This window comes from Schistocerca gregaria, chromosome 3 (genome assembly GCF_023897955.1).
Source record: "Schistocerca gregaria isolate iqSchGreg1 chromosome 3, iqSchGreg1.2, whole genome shotgun sequence".
Lineage (NCBI taxonomy): Eukaryota > Metazoa > Arthropoda > Insecta > Orthoptera > Acrididae > Schistocerca > Schistocerca gregaria.
In genome coordinates, this window is record NC_064922.1 from 158,782,934 (window position 1) to 158,798,871 (window position 15,938).

At 41.1% G+C, this 15,938-nt stretch overlaps 1 protein-coding gene across 2 annotated transcripts in view; it reads left to right on the forward strand.

The window, feature by feature from the left end:
- LOC126354154 (probable chitinase 10) overlaps positions 1-15,938 on the forward strand; it is a 256,966-nt gene that overhangs the window by 90,008 nt on the left and 151,020 nt on the right. For both annotated transcript variants that reach the window (XM_050003569.1, XM_050003570.1), the window contains exons 4-5: positions 2,222-2,407; positions 4,028-4,231. In XM_050003569.1, coding sequence (XP_049859526.1) covers positions 2,222-2,407; positions 4,028-4,231 — 390 coding nt within the window. The remainder of the gene's footprint in view (positions 1-2,221; positions 2,408-4,027; positions 4,232-15,938) is intronic.

Here is a 15,938-nt window from a genome sequence, read left to right on the forward strand (position 1 = left end):
GCCCTGAAGTACCACAAGCCTAGTCTGTCTGAAACCAACGTAGACTTCGAGAACAAAAGTTGATGTATTATCAGTTTCAGGATGTAGTTAATGTGAGCACAGTAATGTAAGAGTGTAACCCCCGGGCTTTTGTGCTTATCTGAGCCTCAGGATCTGACCATCGATCAAAGCGTTACCGTTTTACCTTCCAGTGGAGCACCCTCTGGACTGCATATGTCTCCATGAGCTCCAGAGGCACGTCGGCCGAATCCTCAGTGTCTGGCTGAGCGCCAAATGTAACTCACTCGAAGCGGCAAGACTAGCAGGAAGTCATTTAATTACGTCATGGATGGGAGGAAGGGAAACTTCAGCTTCTCAGCGAAGCTCAGATCTTCAGAGATGAAACACTAGCTCACAGGAACTACGCTGGTATTTGCCAGTGTGCTTCAGAGAAACCATGGAAATCCTAACTGAGGATGGCTCGAGCAGGAATATGAACCCTGTTTTGGGTCAGGGAGTCACGTTGTCTGTAGTTGTTCCCACGGCAGTTTAAGGGTGTGTGACAGAGGATGTATGAAATGATCACAACAAAGTGGTTCTATAGCTGTTCTGTTAAGTCGCATTATAGCTAATTTACCAGCTAGGAAAATACTTTGAACTCTTAATTTCTCTTTTTGCGTACACTTTACTACGTGACTGGGCTCGTTGTCGTGCTGGAAGATCCTACTCTCCCCTGGGAGGAAAATCAACATTTATGTATAAATGTTATCTCTGAATAGGGATTTGTAACCAGGTATTTGCCCCATACATCAATGGTTCTAGAGCATGTCATTAAAACTGTCAGTAGACTGTAACCTTGTCCTCACGTCGTTGGTACTTCCGTAAATGGTTGTAAAGTGATGATTATCCCTGTGAAACACTTCTGTGCGTCCATGGAAAAATAGTCGAGAACTGACACCTTAACTATTATTATGCAAGTACCCAATAATTCTAAGGAACCTCACTCACTGACCGTGTCAAGATCGAGACAACCTGAGATATTTAGGGTACAGAAAAGTATGTACTCCTTTCTATATCCTACATCTTTCTTGCCTATGTAGTTTTGCCTACAGAAAAGATAAACACCATCAATTAATCTTTAAAAACTGTTATTTTGTGTAGTTTGGCACGGCTACAAGGCACGTTCCAGAAACCGCTACTGATATAATCCTATGTTTTGACTCAAAAGGCGATCGTCACATTTTGTAACATATGATAGCGCTGTAGGTACCACGTCTAGGATGCCATAGCAAATGTAAATATATAGGTAAAGAACATATAAAAAGAACAGCACAGCTTGGATTTCTTGCTTGGATCGTTGAAGATAAGCCGAAATTATAAACTAATCCTAATGGACTGTCGAGACGAAGGCAACATTAATGTAAGGACCCAAAACTATATGCGTTATTTCTGTACTGCCATTCTTTCTCATCGTTATAAGTTAAAGGGAATACCAGTCTTATGGTTCTCTTCCCTGCCGAGAACATTGTTCGTACGTATGCACTGTCTCCGTTGTAATTAACGTCTCAAACTTAGGGACCTATCATCCCCTCCAACCGTTAATTATGAACGTCAAGATGTTACGTAAGCTTCTCATGTTTGCTGAACTTCAACATTTTGTTCTTTCAATATCCATCACCGTTCTACTGCATGAGAAATCACTACTAAGAAATTTCTAATTTAGAAGTTAAAAATGTTGGAGGCCGCTCTGTGTACTGAAAACAATGACCTGTTTTCCCGAATTTATTCTTTGTTGTAACAGTTCATAGTTGACATTATTATTAATAGCTGATCTTATATTGGTTGAAGCAAAAGGACATTTTGATTTTCCTATTCCTTTAGTGGTGGCTATTCGGAATTCAACCATTTATCACCGTAATAATACGTAGATTTATAACTGAAACAATACTGCGATCCATCCTTCAGTAAAAAAAAAGGGGACCAGTTTTTACACGCAAATCTTTTACAATATTATATTTGCCAACAAACGTTTTTTGGATTTTTGTCACATTCATTTTGTAAAGCACTTGCATGCATCGGATAGTACTGCAAGAGGTCAAAACGTTGACGTGTTCTATGAAATTACGCAATCACACAAGCAGGCAATTTTATTATTACTAACTCTTGGCACTGAAGCCTAGGTTCTTAACATTATGTGTTTACAGAAGCATTTATTTAATTTAATGGAATTATCCTCTTACAGGGATACGTCAGTTTAAGGTAGTATGCTTCGTGGAAGGATGGGCCGGCTACAGAAGGGATCCAATGCGGTTTACCACAGCCGACATCGACCCATTCGCCTGCACTCACATCATTTACGCCTTCGCCGTCATGGATCCTCACGACTTACACATCAAGCCCCAGGACGAACAGTATGACATCATACAAGGTATGTACGTTTCACTGCACTCACAGGCTGAAGATTGTTTAATTTTCTGTCTGATTCTGTTTTACCTTTGATATTTAAACACCACTTAATTAAAGACCTTATTGTGATCTCTGGTTGTTAAAACGCAGTAAGTCAGGGTTTATAGCTATTACATTTTGAAAATAGTAATAGAGGCGAGGAAATGAGAAAAAGAGCCCGGGGATTATGGTGTTTCAACACAAATGGGTGAGCAGCTCGTGGTCGTGCGGTAGCGTTCTCGCTTCCCACGCCCGGGTTCCCGGGTTCGATTCCCGGCGGGGTGAGGGATTTTCTCTGCCTCGTGATGACTGGATGTTGTGTGATGTCCTTAGGTTAGTTAGGTTTAAGTAGTTCTAAGTTCTAGGGGACTGATGACCACAGATGTTAAGTCCCATAGTGCTGAGAGCCATTTGAACCATTTTGAACACAAATGGTTGAAGGTGCAGGAAATGTAATACGGAAAGAATTTGTAATATTATGTGTAAAACTTCTACAAAGGAAATCAAATCTCCCAAACCAAAGCAGTGCTATAATTCCTGTAGTTCGCAGTACAGAATGCAGACAACAGACAGAAAACTACAAAGCTTTGAGACTCCTCTTCATCACGTGCAACATGTTCTCTGAATTATCACCAACCTTTTGGGGAAGACAATTGGAAACGAAAAATGAAAGAAACAAGAAGCTCTTGCAGTGGACGTATCACACTGGACCATTTGCAAGAAGTGAACGGAAGTGAAGAGTTTGAATTATCATTTTGTCTTTGGTTCATAGCTTTTCGGAAAGCTTTTGAGTCAATTTCCACAAAATCTATATTAACAGTCATTGGTATACAAAGCATTTATTCAACCTTTATGTTGGACTTCACAAAAAAATTGTATTTATGAAGTTCAAAAATGTAACTTGCGCATAGTGCTCAGAGCCATTTGATGGCACAGAGGAGCTGAAATATGTTTGGGCATTAAAAAGAGTAGTAGTCTACTTATTAGGCAGAAGCGAATTCCCATAATTTAGTCTGAAAACCGGCTGCTGATAGGGCTTCGAAATCAAACGAGAATTATTCTGTTGGGTAGCCAGTAGGTGGAGAACGACTTTAACTAACCTTCAAGGGGTACTTCAAAGTATTTCTGTGTGTTACTTTGGTTGTGGGGTTGTGAATGGTTAAGCGAGTGTAGATATCATATGTATGTAACAGTAGGTATTTGATCGCCTACTTGTTCCATGGATTTTGGCACCTTCAGGCGCCCATGCTTCCATCACACTTTTGAGTGTATGTGGGATCGTTGGGATTTACAAAATGTAGAATAGTGAGCGAGGCGTATGTTGGCACCACTGTAAGGAAGAAGGTGCCCAGGAGACATCAGCGCCCCCTACTTGTTCCTTGGATTTTGGCACCTTCAGGTGCCCATGCTTCCATCACGCTTTTGAGTGAATGTGGGATCATTGGAATTCACGAAATGTAGATCAGAGAGCAAGGGGTATGTTGGCACCACCGTCAGGAAGAAGGTGTAGAGGAGACATTAGCGCCGAGATTGAATGAAAATAGGGAAATGGCGGCCTTGCAACAGAGTGTTGGTAGATAAACGAGCACTGTCTTTTTTCCAGGAGGGTACCGCTCCATAGTAGGCTTGAAGAGACAGAACCCGCAGCTGAAGGTTATGATCTCTGTGGGCGGCTGGCCCGAAGAGCGGCGCAAGTTCGCCGAGATGACGGCCAGCGCTTCGACGCGGCGCGAGTTCATCCGCTCCGTTCTGCACTTCATCGACGAGTACGGCTTCGACGGAATAGACCTCGACTGGGAGTATCCAGGTAAGAGCCCTAAACATACAGTTTGGCAATTTTTTGCCTTAAATATGTATACACAGGAAGACAGCTTGTAATGTTCTGAATCATTGGAGTGATCTTTAGAAACAGCCACCACTATGCACAAGTCTCAGAGATGCTGACCTCGATGCAACTAATTAGATACTTTCACGTCCCATGGATCATTTCTGTAATTACGAGAGCATGCTGAAAAGTAATTCCTCCAAAGTTTTTACTCCATTCACAATATACAGGGTGTTTCAAAATGACCGGTATATTTGAAACGGCAATAAAAACTAAACAAGCAGCCATTGAAATACACCATTTGTTGCAATATGCTTGGGACAACAGTACATTTTCAGGCGGACAAACTTTCGAAATTACAGTAGTTACAATTTTCAACAACAGATGGCGCTGCAAGTGATGTGAAAGATATAGAAGACAAAGCAGTTGTGAGTGCGCCATTCTGTACGTCGTCTTTCTGCTGTAAGCGTGTGCTGTTCACAACGTGCAAATGTGCTGTAGACAACATGGTTTATTCCTTAGAACAGAGGATTTTTCTGGTGTTGGAATTCCACCGCCGAGAACACAGTGTTGTTGCAACAAGACGAAGTTTTCAACGGAGGTTTAATGTAACCAAAGGACCGAAAAGCGATACAATAAAGGATCTGTTTTAAAAATTTCAACGGACTGGGAACATGACGTATGAACGTGCTGGAAAGGTAGGGCGACCACGTACGGCAACCACAGAGGGCAACGCGCAGCTAGTGCAGCAGGTGATCCAACAGCGGCCTCGGGTTTCCGTTCGCCGTGTTGCAGCTGTGGTCCAAATGACGCCAATGTCCACATATCATCTCATGTGCCAGAGTTTACACCTCCATCCATATAAAATTCAAACGCGGCAACGACTCAGCGCCGCTACCATTGCTACACGAGAGACATTCGCTAACGATATAGTGCACAGGATTGATGACGGCGATATGCATGTGGGCAGCATTTGGTTTACTGACGAAGCTTATTTTTACCTGGACGGCTTCGTCAATAAACAGAACTGGCGCATATGGGGAACCGAAAAGCCCCTTGTTGCAGTCCCATCGTCCCTGCATCCTCAAAAAGTACTGGTCTGGGCCGCCATTTCTTCCAAAGGAATCATTGGCCCATTTTTCAGATCCGAAACGATTACTGCATCACGCTATCTGGACAATCTTCGTGAATTTGTGGCGTTACAAACTGCCTTAGACGACACTGCGAACACCTCGTGGTTTATGCAAGATGGTGCCCGGCCACATCGCACGGCCGACGTCTTTAATTTCCTGAATGAATATTTCGATGATCGTGTGATTGCTTTGGGCTATCCGAAACATACAGGAGGCGGCGTGGATTGGCTCCCTATTCGCCAGAGATGAACCCCTGTGACTTCTTTCTGTGGGGACACTTGAAAGACCAGGTGTACCGCCAGAATCCAGAAACAACTGAACAGCTGAAGCAGTACATCTCATCTGCATGTGAAGCCTTTCCGCCAGACACGTTGTCAAAGGTTTCGGGTAATTTCATTCAGAGACTACGCCATATTATTGCTACGCATGGTGGATATGTGGAAAATATCGTACTATAGACTTTCCCAGACCTCAGCGCCATCTGCTGTTGACAATTGTAACTACTGTAATTTCGAAAGTTTGTCTGCCTGAAAATGTACTGTTGTCCCAAGCATATTGCAACAAACGGTGTATTTCTATCGCTGCTCGTTTAGTTTGTATTGCCGTTTCAAATATACCGGTCATTTTTGAAACACCCTGTATATTAAGGTACAGGGTGTTTATAAATGAATATCGGGGTTTTAACGCTTCATAATATTTATGACATTAAACTTACAGTTATAAATGATATATCAAATGAAAGAGCAACTCAAACAGTTGTGTTTGGCACCAGTGTGCATTCGCAGCGCGCAATGTTTCCGCCGCAGTCCGCTAGACAGCGGTAGTAGCGAAAATGGTGACTAGTGAACAGAAAGCGTTTTGTGTTTTGCAGTTTGCAAAGAACTAATCTGTAGTCACTGTGCAACGTGCGTTCCGGCTGAAGTTCAGTTGTGATACTCCAAGTGATAATAACATTCGTAGATGGTATCATCAATTTGAAGATACCGGCTGCCTTTCTAAAGGGAAGACCGGCTGCTTTTGTAAAGGGAAGACCACAGGACGACCAAGAGCTAGTGAAGAGACTGTTGAGCGAGTGAGAGAGTCGTTCACTCGTAGGCCAAAGAAAGAAATCAGTCCGGAAGGCTAGTCGTGAATTACAAGTTCCCATGTCGACTGTTTGGAAAGTTTTAAGAAAACGCGTACAACTTCGTCCTTACTGTTTACAGTTATTACAGGCTCTAAAGCCGGCAGACCATGGATTACGTGCCAACTTCGCAAAACGAAATGTTGTTTCACTACGATGAAGATCTTCTGGACCATGTTGTCTTCAGTGATGAGCGGACATGTAAACACTCGCAATGTGCGCATCTGGGGGGTCAGAAAATCCTCACAAAGTGGTACAAATGCAACGAGATTCCCCTAAAGTGACTGTTTTTTGTGCCATATCCCGGAGGAAAGTTTATGGATCTTTCTTTTTTGGTGAACCTACTGTAACTGGCACTTTTTACCTTGAAGCACTAGAGCAATGGCTATCCCTCAGTTGGAAGAAGATGAGCCAGTGCACTTCATTTTCCAGTAAGATGGTGCGCCACCTCCCTGGTATAGCGAAGTGCATGATTGGTTCAACTTTACTGTACCCAAGCGCTGGATAGGCCGCAAGGGGCCCAATGACAGGGCTTGGTTGGCACGGCCTCCACGTTCACCGGACCTAACGGCATGCGACTTTTTCCTTTGGAACTTCATCAAGGATAGTGAGTACATGCCTCCGCTACCAGCAGACCTCCCTGAATTAACAAATAGGACTGAAGCAGCTGTTGCTACAGTCACTGAAGGCACACTTATCAACGTTTGGGAAGAACTCGGCTATAGACTTGATGTGTGCCGTGTGACAAATGGTGCTCACATTGAACATTTATAAGGTTCCTGGTAAAACTGTTTGAGTTGCTCTTTCATTTGGCATATCGTTTATAACTGTAAGTATAATATAATAAAAATTATGAAGAGTTAAAACCCTGATATTCATTTATAAACACTCTGTATTACACGTCACGTATGTTACTCATTTGGCTTTCCCGCTTCGCTGACGCAAGTTGCAGCCCTTTGCCGCTAGGGGGATCCGAATTGTAGCGTGTAATGTGGCGGTGTGTAATGTTAACCATGTCGGTGTGTAAGAGATGAAAATCACATGGGGCCAAGCCGGGACTATGTGGAAGGTTCTCTATGACAACCAACTTTAAGAGCACTATCGAAGACTTTACTTTGATAGTGACGAAGCGGTGCAAGCAGCGGTGAGGTTGTAGCTCCGTCAACAACTCAAACGTTCTACAGTGACAGTAGTAACAAATCGGTCTCTCGTTGGGAACAATGTGTTTGTCGCTCCAGTGACTATGTTGAGAATGTTAATAAAGCTTGTTTTACACTTTTCACATAAAAAATTCGGACGCGTTACGTTTCAGCATGCCTTCGTAATTGTAACGACGTAAAACAAGTCGTTTATCTTCACATACATTCAAATGGAGGTGGAAAAAAATTATGGCGGGAGATCAAAACACCAATATAGTTAGCAGATTCAAAAAGGTGTAGGTTGCAGTAGTTGCGCAGTGATTAACAGACTTACACGTAAATTAGTAATTCCTAACGACCATCTTTTACGTACTACGCCCCATCACGCTTGATGTCTTTCGCGACGGCGCTGACACGTTCCAGTAGAGTAACTATTTGTATCTGTTCAAAAGGTGGACCAATACGACGTTATCAAGCACGTGATCATAATGTTTTGGCTTATCAGTTTCATTTGTTTCAAAAAACTTTGGTGGACATTGTCGCACAATGTGTCAGTTTTTCTGAAATCTTGGCCGAACTTGAGAAACTTTAAATTTCTAGTTAAGAAAATTTAATTTGAGCCAATATGTTCGCTACAGTGACGTTCATACTGCTAGATCCTGCGCATAGAAACGGTCAGCAGGTTTATCCGATTGTTGTATTTCAGGTCAAAACTACTGCTGTCTTGTCAGATTAGGCGAGCCGAGAAAGTGTCGCGTATGCCGCGTTAAATATTTTTGTTTGTATACTCAGATAATGAAATCAGGAAGTAAGTAATTAAGTGAAAATCCTTATTTCATTGTTTGGTCAAATAGGTAGTTTCTTTTATAACTAATGCTGACAACGTTAAATCAATAAAAGAATCACAAAATGTGAAGAAAAGTGAGAGACGAGTTACGTATTCTACGGCATTATACTATTTTTTTAAACTGTCTGATGAAGTATGCATTATTTCTTCACCAAACACTTGTAGATTTAACTATTAGCCACTATTGTGGCAATAAGCCACATATAAAATGGCAGATGCAGTATGCCGTCATTTGTGGATTTTGGACAAACGATTACAAAGTGTGAAATCTAATTCAGATTCGTACGAATATGACGTTAATCAGTTTTAACATCATAATTATACACAAACACAGCTATTCTACGTAATTTGCTATGTGAAAAACAAATAAAATACCAATTAAACTAATAATGAGAAAAACGAAAATCAGAAGTTGGTGAAGAATATGCAACAGTAATATTATAGGGGAGAAATACTATGTATATTAATACAAGCGGGTAGTAAACTGAGAGGATTATTTTTAAGAAGTTCAACAACTGTTTGAATATAGTAAAGTATCCTTCTTACAAAAACAGAAAGCACATCGTCAGGTCGACCTCAAAAACTATTTGAAAAATTATTTACTAGGTCAAAACGGATTAGAACTAACGATCTTCGTGGGATTATAGACCATTTGTGTCATCATAAGCTACGCAAATGAATCTCCGAGCTTTAGGAAAAATTGACATTTCAAAAGTTGCTAAGGACTGTTTCACTCTACAGCCCTGTCAAGGCATCAGAGAATGAGAACAGTTGAAATTTTCTGATAAACTTGACGGCAGTGTAGACGTTTCTTTTATATTTCACTCTGGATTATCATAAGAAAAGTATCAGCAATTGAGAAGTTGATCGATGACAAACATTCCTTAATTTTTGGACTTTCCCCGCCACATTGGACCCATCGTATCAATTTTCATGAAAATATTGATTTTTCTTTCTAAGTTTGTCTGCCATATTAGATCCATCATTTTGAATTTTTCATTTTTGTTGCCATATTTGTTATTCGCAATGTCAAAATGCCATTATACATATTTTTGTGCAGGAGGAGGTTAGTGGCTAACGCCCCGGTTACAACGAGGTCATTAGAGACGGAGCACAAGTTCGGATTAGAGAAGGACGGGGAAAGAAATCGGCCGTGCCCCTTCAAAGGCACCATCCCGGCGTTTGCCTAATGCGATTTAGGGGAATTATGGATGGCTGGACGCGGGTTTGAGCCGTCGTCCTCCCGAAAGCGAGCCCAGTGTGTTAACCACTGCGCCATCCCGCTCGGTCATATTTTTGTCCACACTGACAGAGATTCAGAACTTTTGCCTTGTTTTGACAGTTCTGCGGTATTACGCATTGACAGCATCCGCCATGTCTCGGAAACAGTATTGGCGCATATGCAAATCCTCTTCACTCCAGATACATTCATCTGTTCATTCAGGCTGCTTTTCCTTCGGATCAGAACGCTGAAGTGTTTTCCCAGTTTCCACAAATGTCGCTGGTTCCCTCTCTTGCCCGTGACATTCACTTTAATCATAAAAGAAAAGCTGATGCGTCCGTATTTTTGTTTTGATACACTACTGGCCATTAAAATTGCTACACCTAGAAGAAATGCAGATGATAAACGGATATCCATTGGACAAATATATTATACTAGAACTGACATGTGATTACATTTTCACGTAATTTGAGTGTATAGATCCTGAGACATCAGAACCCACCTCTGGCCGTAATAATGGCCTTGATACGGCTGGCACATAATTATGATCTCAATGGCCGGCACAAACATAAAGTGTGGTTACTGCGTATGTAATCCAAAATGAGGCTGACATCTGCGATGCAATGTTGTAACCATTGTTCTCTCGCACTTATGCATGTACTAGTTAGTTATTAATGACTAGCCGTTGTATTGCAAAACTTGAATCCATGTTCATATTGTGGGTTTTTTATCGCCTCTTATGACAAATGTTTTGCCCCATTACTCTCATCTTATGTAGTTGGGTGTAAGGCCCCTCGTGTCAGGGCCCTATAAAATAAAAAGAAACAAAAAAATTAACCTCAGCTTTAGCGAAGGGGGATGTGGGATGGGGGTGGAGAGAGGTACTTTGTGCCCATCTTTTGAAAATATTGTAATCTAGTAAGTTAGTTTATTTTTAAAAAACAGAAAAAAATATTTACTGTTTTTAATGAATTCTACTAGATCCCATACATGTATTAAATTTTTGAGTTATACGTAACCCAAAAATTAAAGTCTCATTCCCAAGTGAATGCCATATTCAGTATTTCAATATTCAGGGTCTTACGTAAACATAAATATCACTAAAAAGTATGTTAAAAATAAAATTCAGCAACAATGCACCAAATTTGTATCTTTCAATTTTTGTACTCTGTACTACACATTACTGAAAGTACGTTGATATTGTTAATAGTATTCTAAAAGATATTTTCAGGTTCTGAGCCGTACTTACAAATAAGTACCTCTTTAAATATTATGTTGTTAATACAATTCAGCAGTAATTAACGAATTTTGTTTCTCTTTTAAATGTTTTGTAGGATGGGCATAACGTACCCCTCCCCACTTCTCCAGTTGGTATTGTGCGTTATGGAAAATGTGTTGGTATAGTTAGGGTTAAACGTTAACTCTAAACAAATCAGTATGTACTAGAGTCGTGCGAAAGAAGAGCAAAGTCATTGAATTAGCGTCGCTTATAATACTTGACTTTATAATTCGCCTTGGAACACCACTCACAGAAGCTTAAAAGTAAGCCACAATCTAACTTAAAGAATCCCAGAGTGCCAAACAATATTCAAGTTTATCTTAATTTTTTTATATATTCTGTAAAGCCAAATTGAAGAGCAAGTCTTCAAGGTTATGGAATGAGTCAGTTCAAGAAATTATAACAGAAGAGTAAGAATCATAGCGTGTAGCGGAACATGTTTTTGAAACGGGTGAGCATGAAATAAAATTTAGTGAGACGAGCGTGCTAGCTAATACATCGCAACATTATGCACGTATGTATAGAAAGGCTGTAGAGATTTTTAAACACCACAACAATTTTAACAGGAAAGAAGAAGGTTTGAAGTTAGATAAGATATGGCGATCGACTTTGTACCAAAGATGTGACAATCGATTACCTTCGATCGAGAGTAATGACGCCAGCCAGATAGTTTTGCTGTTGACAGAACGTGACGAGTGGTGGCGTCCTCTACGCGCTCTATATAAACAGGACCTCCACGGCCTAGCAGCCAGTCGTAGACTCACCTCAGATGATGTTGCCCGGAGCTGGCAACGAAACGTCAGGGAGAAGTATTTCTACTATTGGACCACGGCCTCTTAGCCCGGAAGTTTTAATTACAGAAGAGTAACAGTAGGTACAACGGATGCGACAAGTCATAAGTTTAAATAAACATAATCAACAACGTCATACACGAATTAGCTAAATTTCTTAGTTTTTCGAGGAATATAGATGAGGGTTTTATAAGACTTTTCTTTGTGGATAAATGCCACTCCTTGCAATTCTTACAAGTAATTGGTCTAACATTTGTCTTCTCCACAATGAAATTTATACCGTCGTTTGGCTTAAAACAATTAACATGGAAACCCCTAGATATCTGGCAGGTGTGATTGATCTTGGGAGTTGATGGGCGCAGAGATGTTTCGACGGGACGGGCTCCCACCAAAAGTGCAGGCACGGAAACCGACCGGAAAAGCAAGAAACAAAACAAAAAAAGAGAAAGGCGGTTTATGTTTGCACTGAGAGATGCACGAAAGTTCGCTTTCGAATTCCTATCTTTTGTCTATGAGAAAAAGCTTTTCACTTGGCCCAAGCTTTTGCCACATTGTCGTTTCGTTCAAGTAGCATGTTAACAGAAACGACTGTTGCCGAACAGAGGTTTACCGCCAATATAGTTTATGTAGCAACAGTGCATTTTGTTCACACCTGTGATGCCTACATAGCTCTCTTAGGTTCAACAATGGAGCTCTTGCTGGTACTTGATACGATATTATAGGACAGGCAGGCCTGGTTCACGCACGTACTTTCGCATGCGAGCCGCTTCGTCACGTGACACGACAGCAGCGCTCCTAGCACATACAGAGTCAAACTTATAGCGTCCGCGACGTTAATATCTATGGCGCAACGCACCGATATCAATGGCACTCCTTTCATGACACGCCGCGCCAACATAGTTTCTTTACTTACTTTTTACAACAGCTGCCTAAATAACTTCCGTTGCAAAATTCTGCATTGGTGTCAGTGAAGATACAATGCTCACCACACGAACTGACCTTTCGATTATGTCCAATAAATGTTCGATGGGATTCATGTCGGATGATCTGGATGGACGAATATTCACTCGGATTGTCCAGAATGTTCTTCAATCCAATCGCGAACAATTGTGGCCCAGTGACATGACGAACTGTCATCAATAAAAATTTCATTGTTTTTTTGGGAACATGAAATCCCTGAATGGCTCCAAATCTTCTAATAGCCGAACGTAATGATTTTCAGTCAATGATCAGTTCAGTTGGACCAGAGAACCCAATCCACTCCACGTAAACGGGCTGAGTAAGCAGGATTTAACACTGGTCTGGGCCAAGAGCTGAAAATCCGAGGCGAACCGAACGATGGCGGAAATATCCGGAAATGCATCTTGAGTGGAGTACAACGCGACCATCTCGCTCTCTCTCGCAGGAATTTCGGGCTCGTTGAAACCAATCGCCGGTCAGATACTGCCCGAGGGCAGCCGGTTCTCCACTCGTGTTGCAGGATTTCAGATGTCGGCGACTGAGTGCTGGAGGAGATACGCTATTTGAGCGAAGGATTTCGATTTTTGCGTTTCTGCCAACTGAGGACGGAAGCGAGATGCGACGGTGGAGATATGGAATTTGCTTGTCGCGTGAGCCACTACTTTCGCTGTTTCCCGAGTGGTCTGCTCTCCTATGTAAATAAAAAATAATTCAAGAACAAGCGGCCTGCCGATGTGGCCGAGCGTCCTAGGCGTTTTAGTCTGGAACCGCGCGACCGCTACGGTCGCAGGTTCGAATCCTGCCTCGGGCATGGATGTGTGGTATCCTTAAGTTAGTTAGCTTTAAGTAGTTCTAAGTTCTAGGGGACTGATGGCCTCAGATGTTACGTCCCATAGTGCTCAGAGCCATTTGAACCAAGAAAAAAACAAACGTCTGCTGTCGAAATGCTCAAGCATCTGGTGAGAGGTATGGGGTATTTTGATGTAGTATCGATCTGCTGTTTGATTTGGTGAAAAAGGTTAAAGAGCTTCGTGAAGGTGTACATAGCCAAAGCCACTGGTCTTTGTGATTCTGTATCCATCCAAAGCAGTTTTGGTATTAAAAGATTGAGAAAGGCGAAGGGGATGGCTGACTGCGAGGCACACGTGGTTTATGCTGACGAACTATTTGAACTAGAACACTTTCAAGTAGCTGACAGAAATAAGATCTCACATACATCATACCACTTGATATGACTTTAATATTCTGCCAAGAAACGCCTGAAATGGAAGCTCCTCTGTAACTTGCTTACAAAAATGTGCACTTCATTTTTGTGCAAAATGTGTAACAGAGATATTGAGACAGTGGAGGTAGTTAACGAAATAGCTCATGTCAAGTTACAGGTGAGATATCTGATCAAGAACACAGATTTCATTTTGAATATTCAGGAAGTTTTTCATAGCACATGTTAAGACGTAGATCTCCGTATATAAAAATAGACTTGAGGGTATCTGCGACAATGCTGGTGACTACAGCATCTTGTGAACGCAGTATCAGAGTTAAAAATGATAAACAAGACTACTTAATGTCGAAAGTGGGTGAAAGCATACCGTCAGATTTAGTGACCTAGTCGACAGAATACGACACAGTTGCTAAATTTGACTTCAGCGGCATAGTCAATGAGATTGCTTCGCTCCGGGCAAGGAAATATGAAGCAAAATTATAATAAAATCACAGTTCATGGAAATGAATATTTTATCAACTCTTAATTATAGCCCTTTTTCTTTGACTTCTAAGTAATAGTGTATGCACTATTAGTAATTTATAGGGAGCAAATGAAAGCTCTTTATTGCACATTACGCTGAACCAAATGTATAGTAGGTGTCAGAAACAATGAGTTATAGTTTTTGTTTTACTTTCTATTTATTTAGAAAGTTTATATAGCTCGTAGTTTGTTTAGTACAACGATACATTTAATATGTTATGTGCAATGTTTCCGACAATACAGAGCGTTTAGTGTGTGTCGGGGGATTGAGCTTTGGCAGTATTGTCAGTGGTACGCGATTGCCGCGGCACGACTCTGTATGTTCGATAATTACCTACAGGAAAAAATAGCTCTATTTTACTCTCAGATTCGTTTTCTTTTTTTTGCCAGATTCGGGGTTATTTTTTGCCGAATTCGGCGTTATCTTTACACACAATTCGTTGTCATTTTTTTCAGATTCCTTGATATTTTTAGCCAGATTCATTGACTTTTTGCCAGATTCGCAGTTATTCTTTTGGCAGATTAATTGATATTTTTTCCAGGTTAGTTGTTATTGTTATTGAAATCGTTATTTTTGACAAATTCAGTGTTATTTATTGCCGCATTCAGCGTAATTTTTTGCAAAATTTGACGTTTTTTGCCAAATTCAGAGTTACTTATTTTGCCAAATTCGGTGTTTTCTGCCTTATTCTATTTATTGTCAAATGTGATACTTTTTTCCAAATTCCAGGTTTTTTGCCAAAATTGATAGTGGCTAAAAAAGCCGATACAACACTATTTTAGTCGTTACATCAAAGGTTGTTTGGCAGCAAATGAAATATTACTTTAAGACGGTATTTTAAGATTATACACAAACCTCAGCCTTGAGGAAGTTGTAAGTGAAAATGCAGTTTTATCATTCGCTAACTATCAATTATTAATATTATCAAACTCCCATCCTCAAATGCAACTTTTTTGTTCGGCAAAATTACGAATTACGCGATATTCCGTAACAATGGCCGATTTCGCTAAAAATTGCTAATTTTACGTTGTCGTTTGCGCTATATTTTCCTATCCTTAGGGATAAGTTACCACACAGAGGAAAATACATGAGGAGACAAATAAACTGGCACTCGTGCCTGATATTCTGTAGGGGCCCAGCGAGCAAGCGAAGTGCCGCAACACGATGTGGCATGGACTCGCCTAATACTTGCAGTACGGCTGGAGGGAATTAAAACCATGAATCCCGCAGGGCTGTCCATAAATACGTAAGGGTGCGAGGGGGTGTAGATCTCTTCTGAACAGCACGTTGCAAGGGATCCCAGATACGCTAAATAATGTTCATGTCTGGGAAGTTTGGTGGGCAGCGGAAGTGTTTAAACTCAGAATAGTGTCCAATTCTGGACGTGTGGGATGTCACATTGTCCTGCTGGAATTACCCACGCCCGTCGGAATGCACAATGGACATAAAT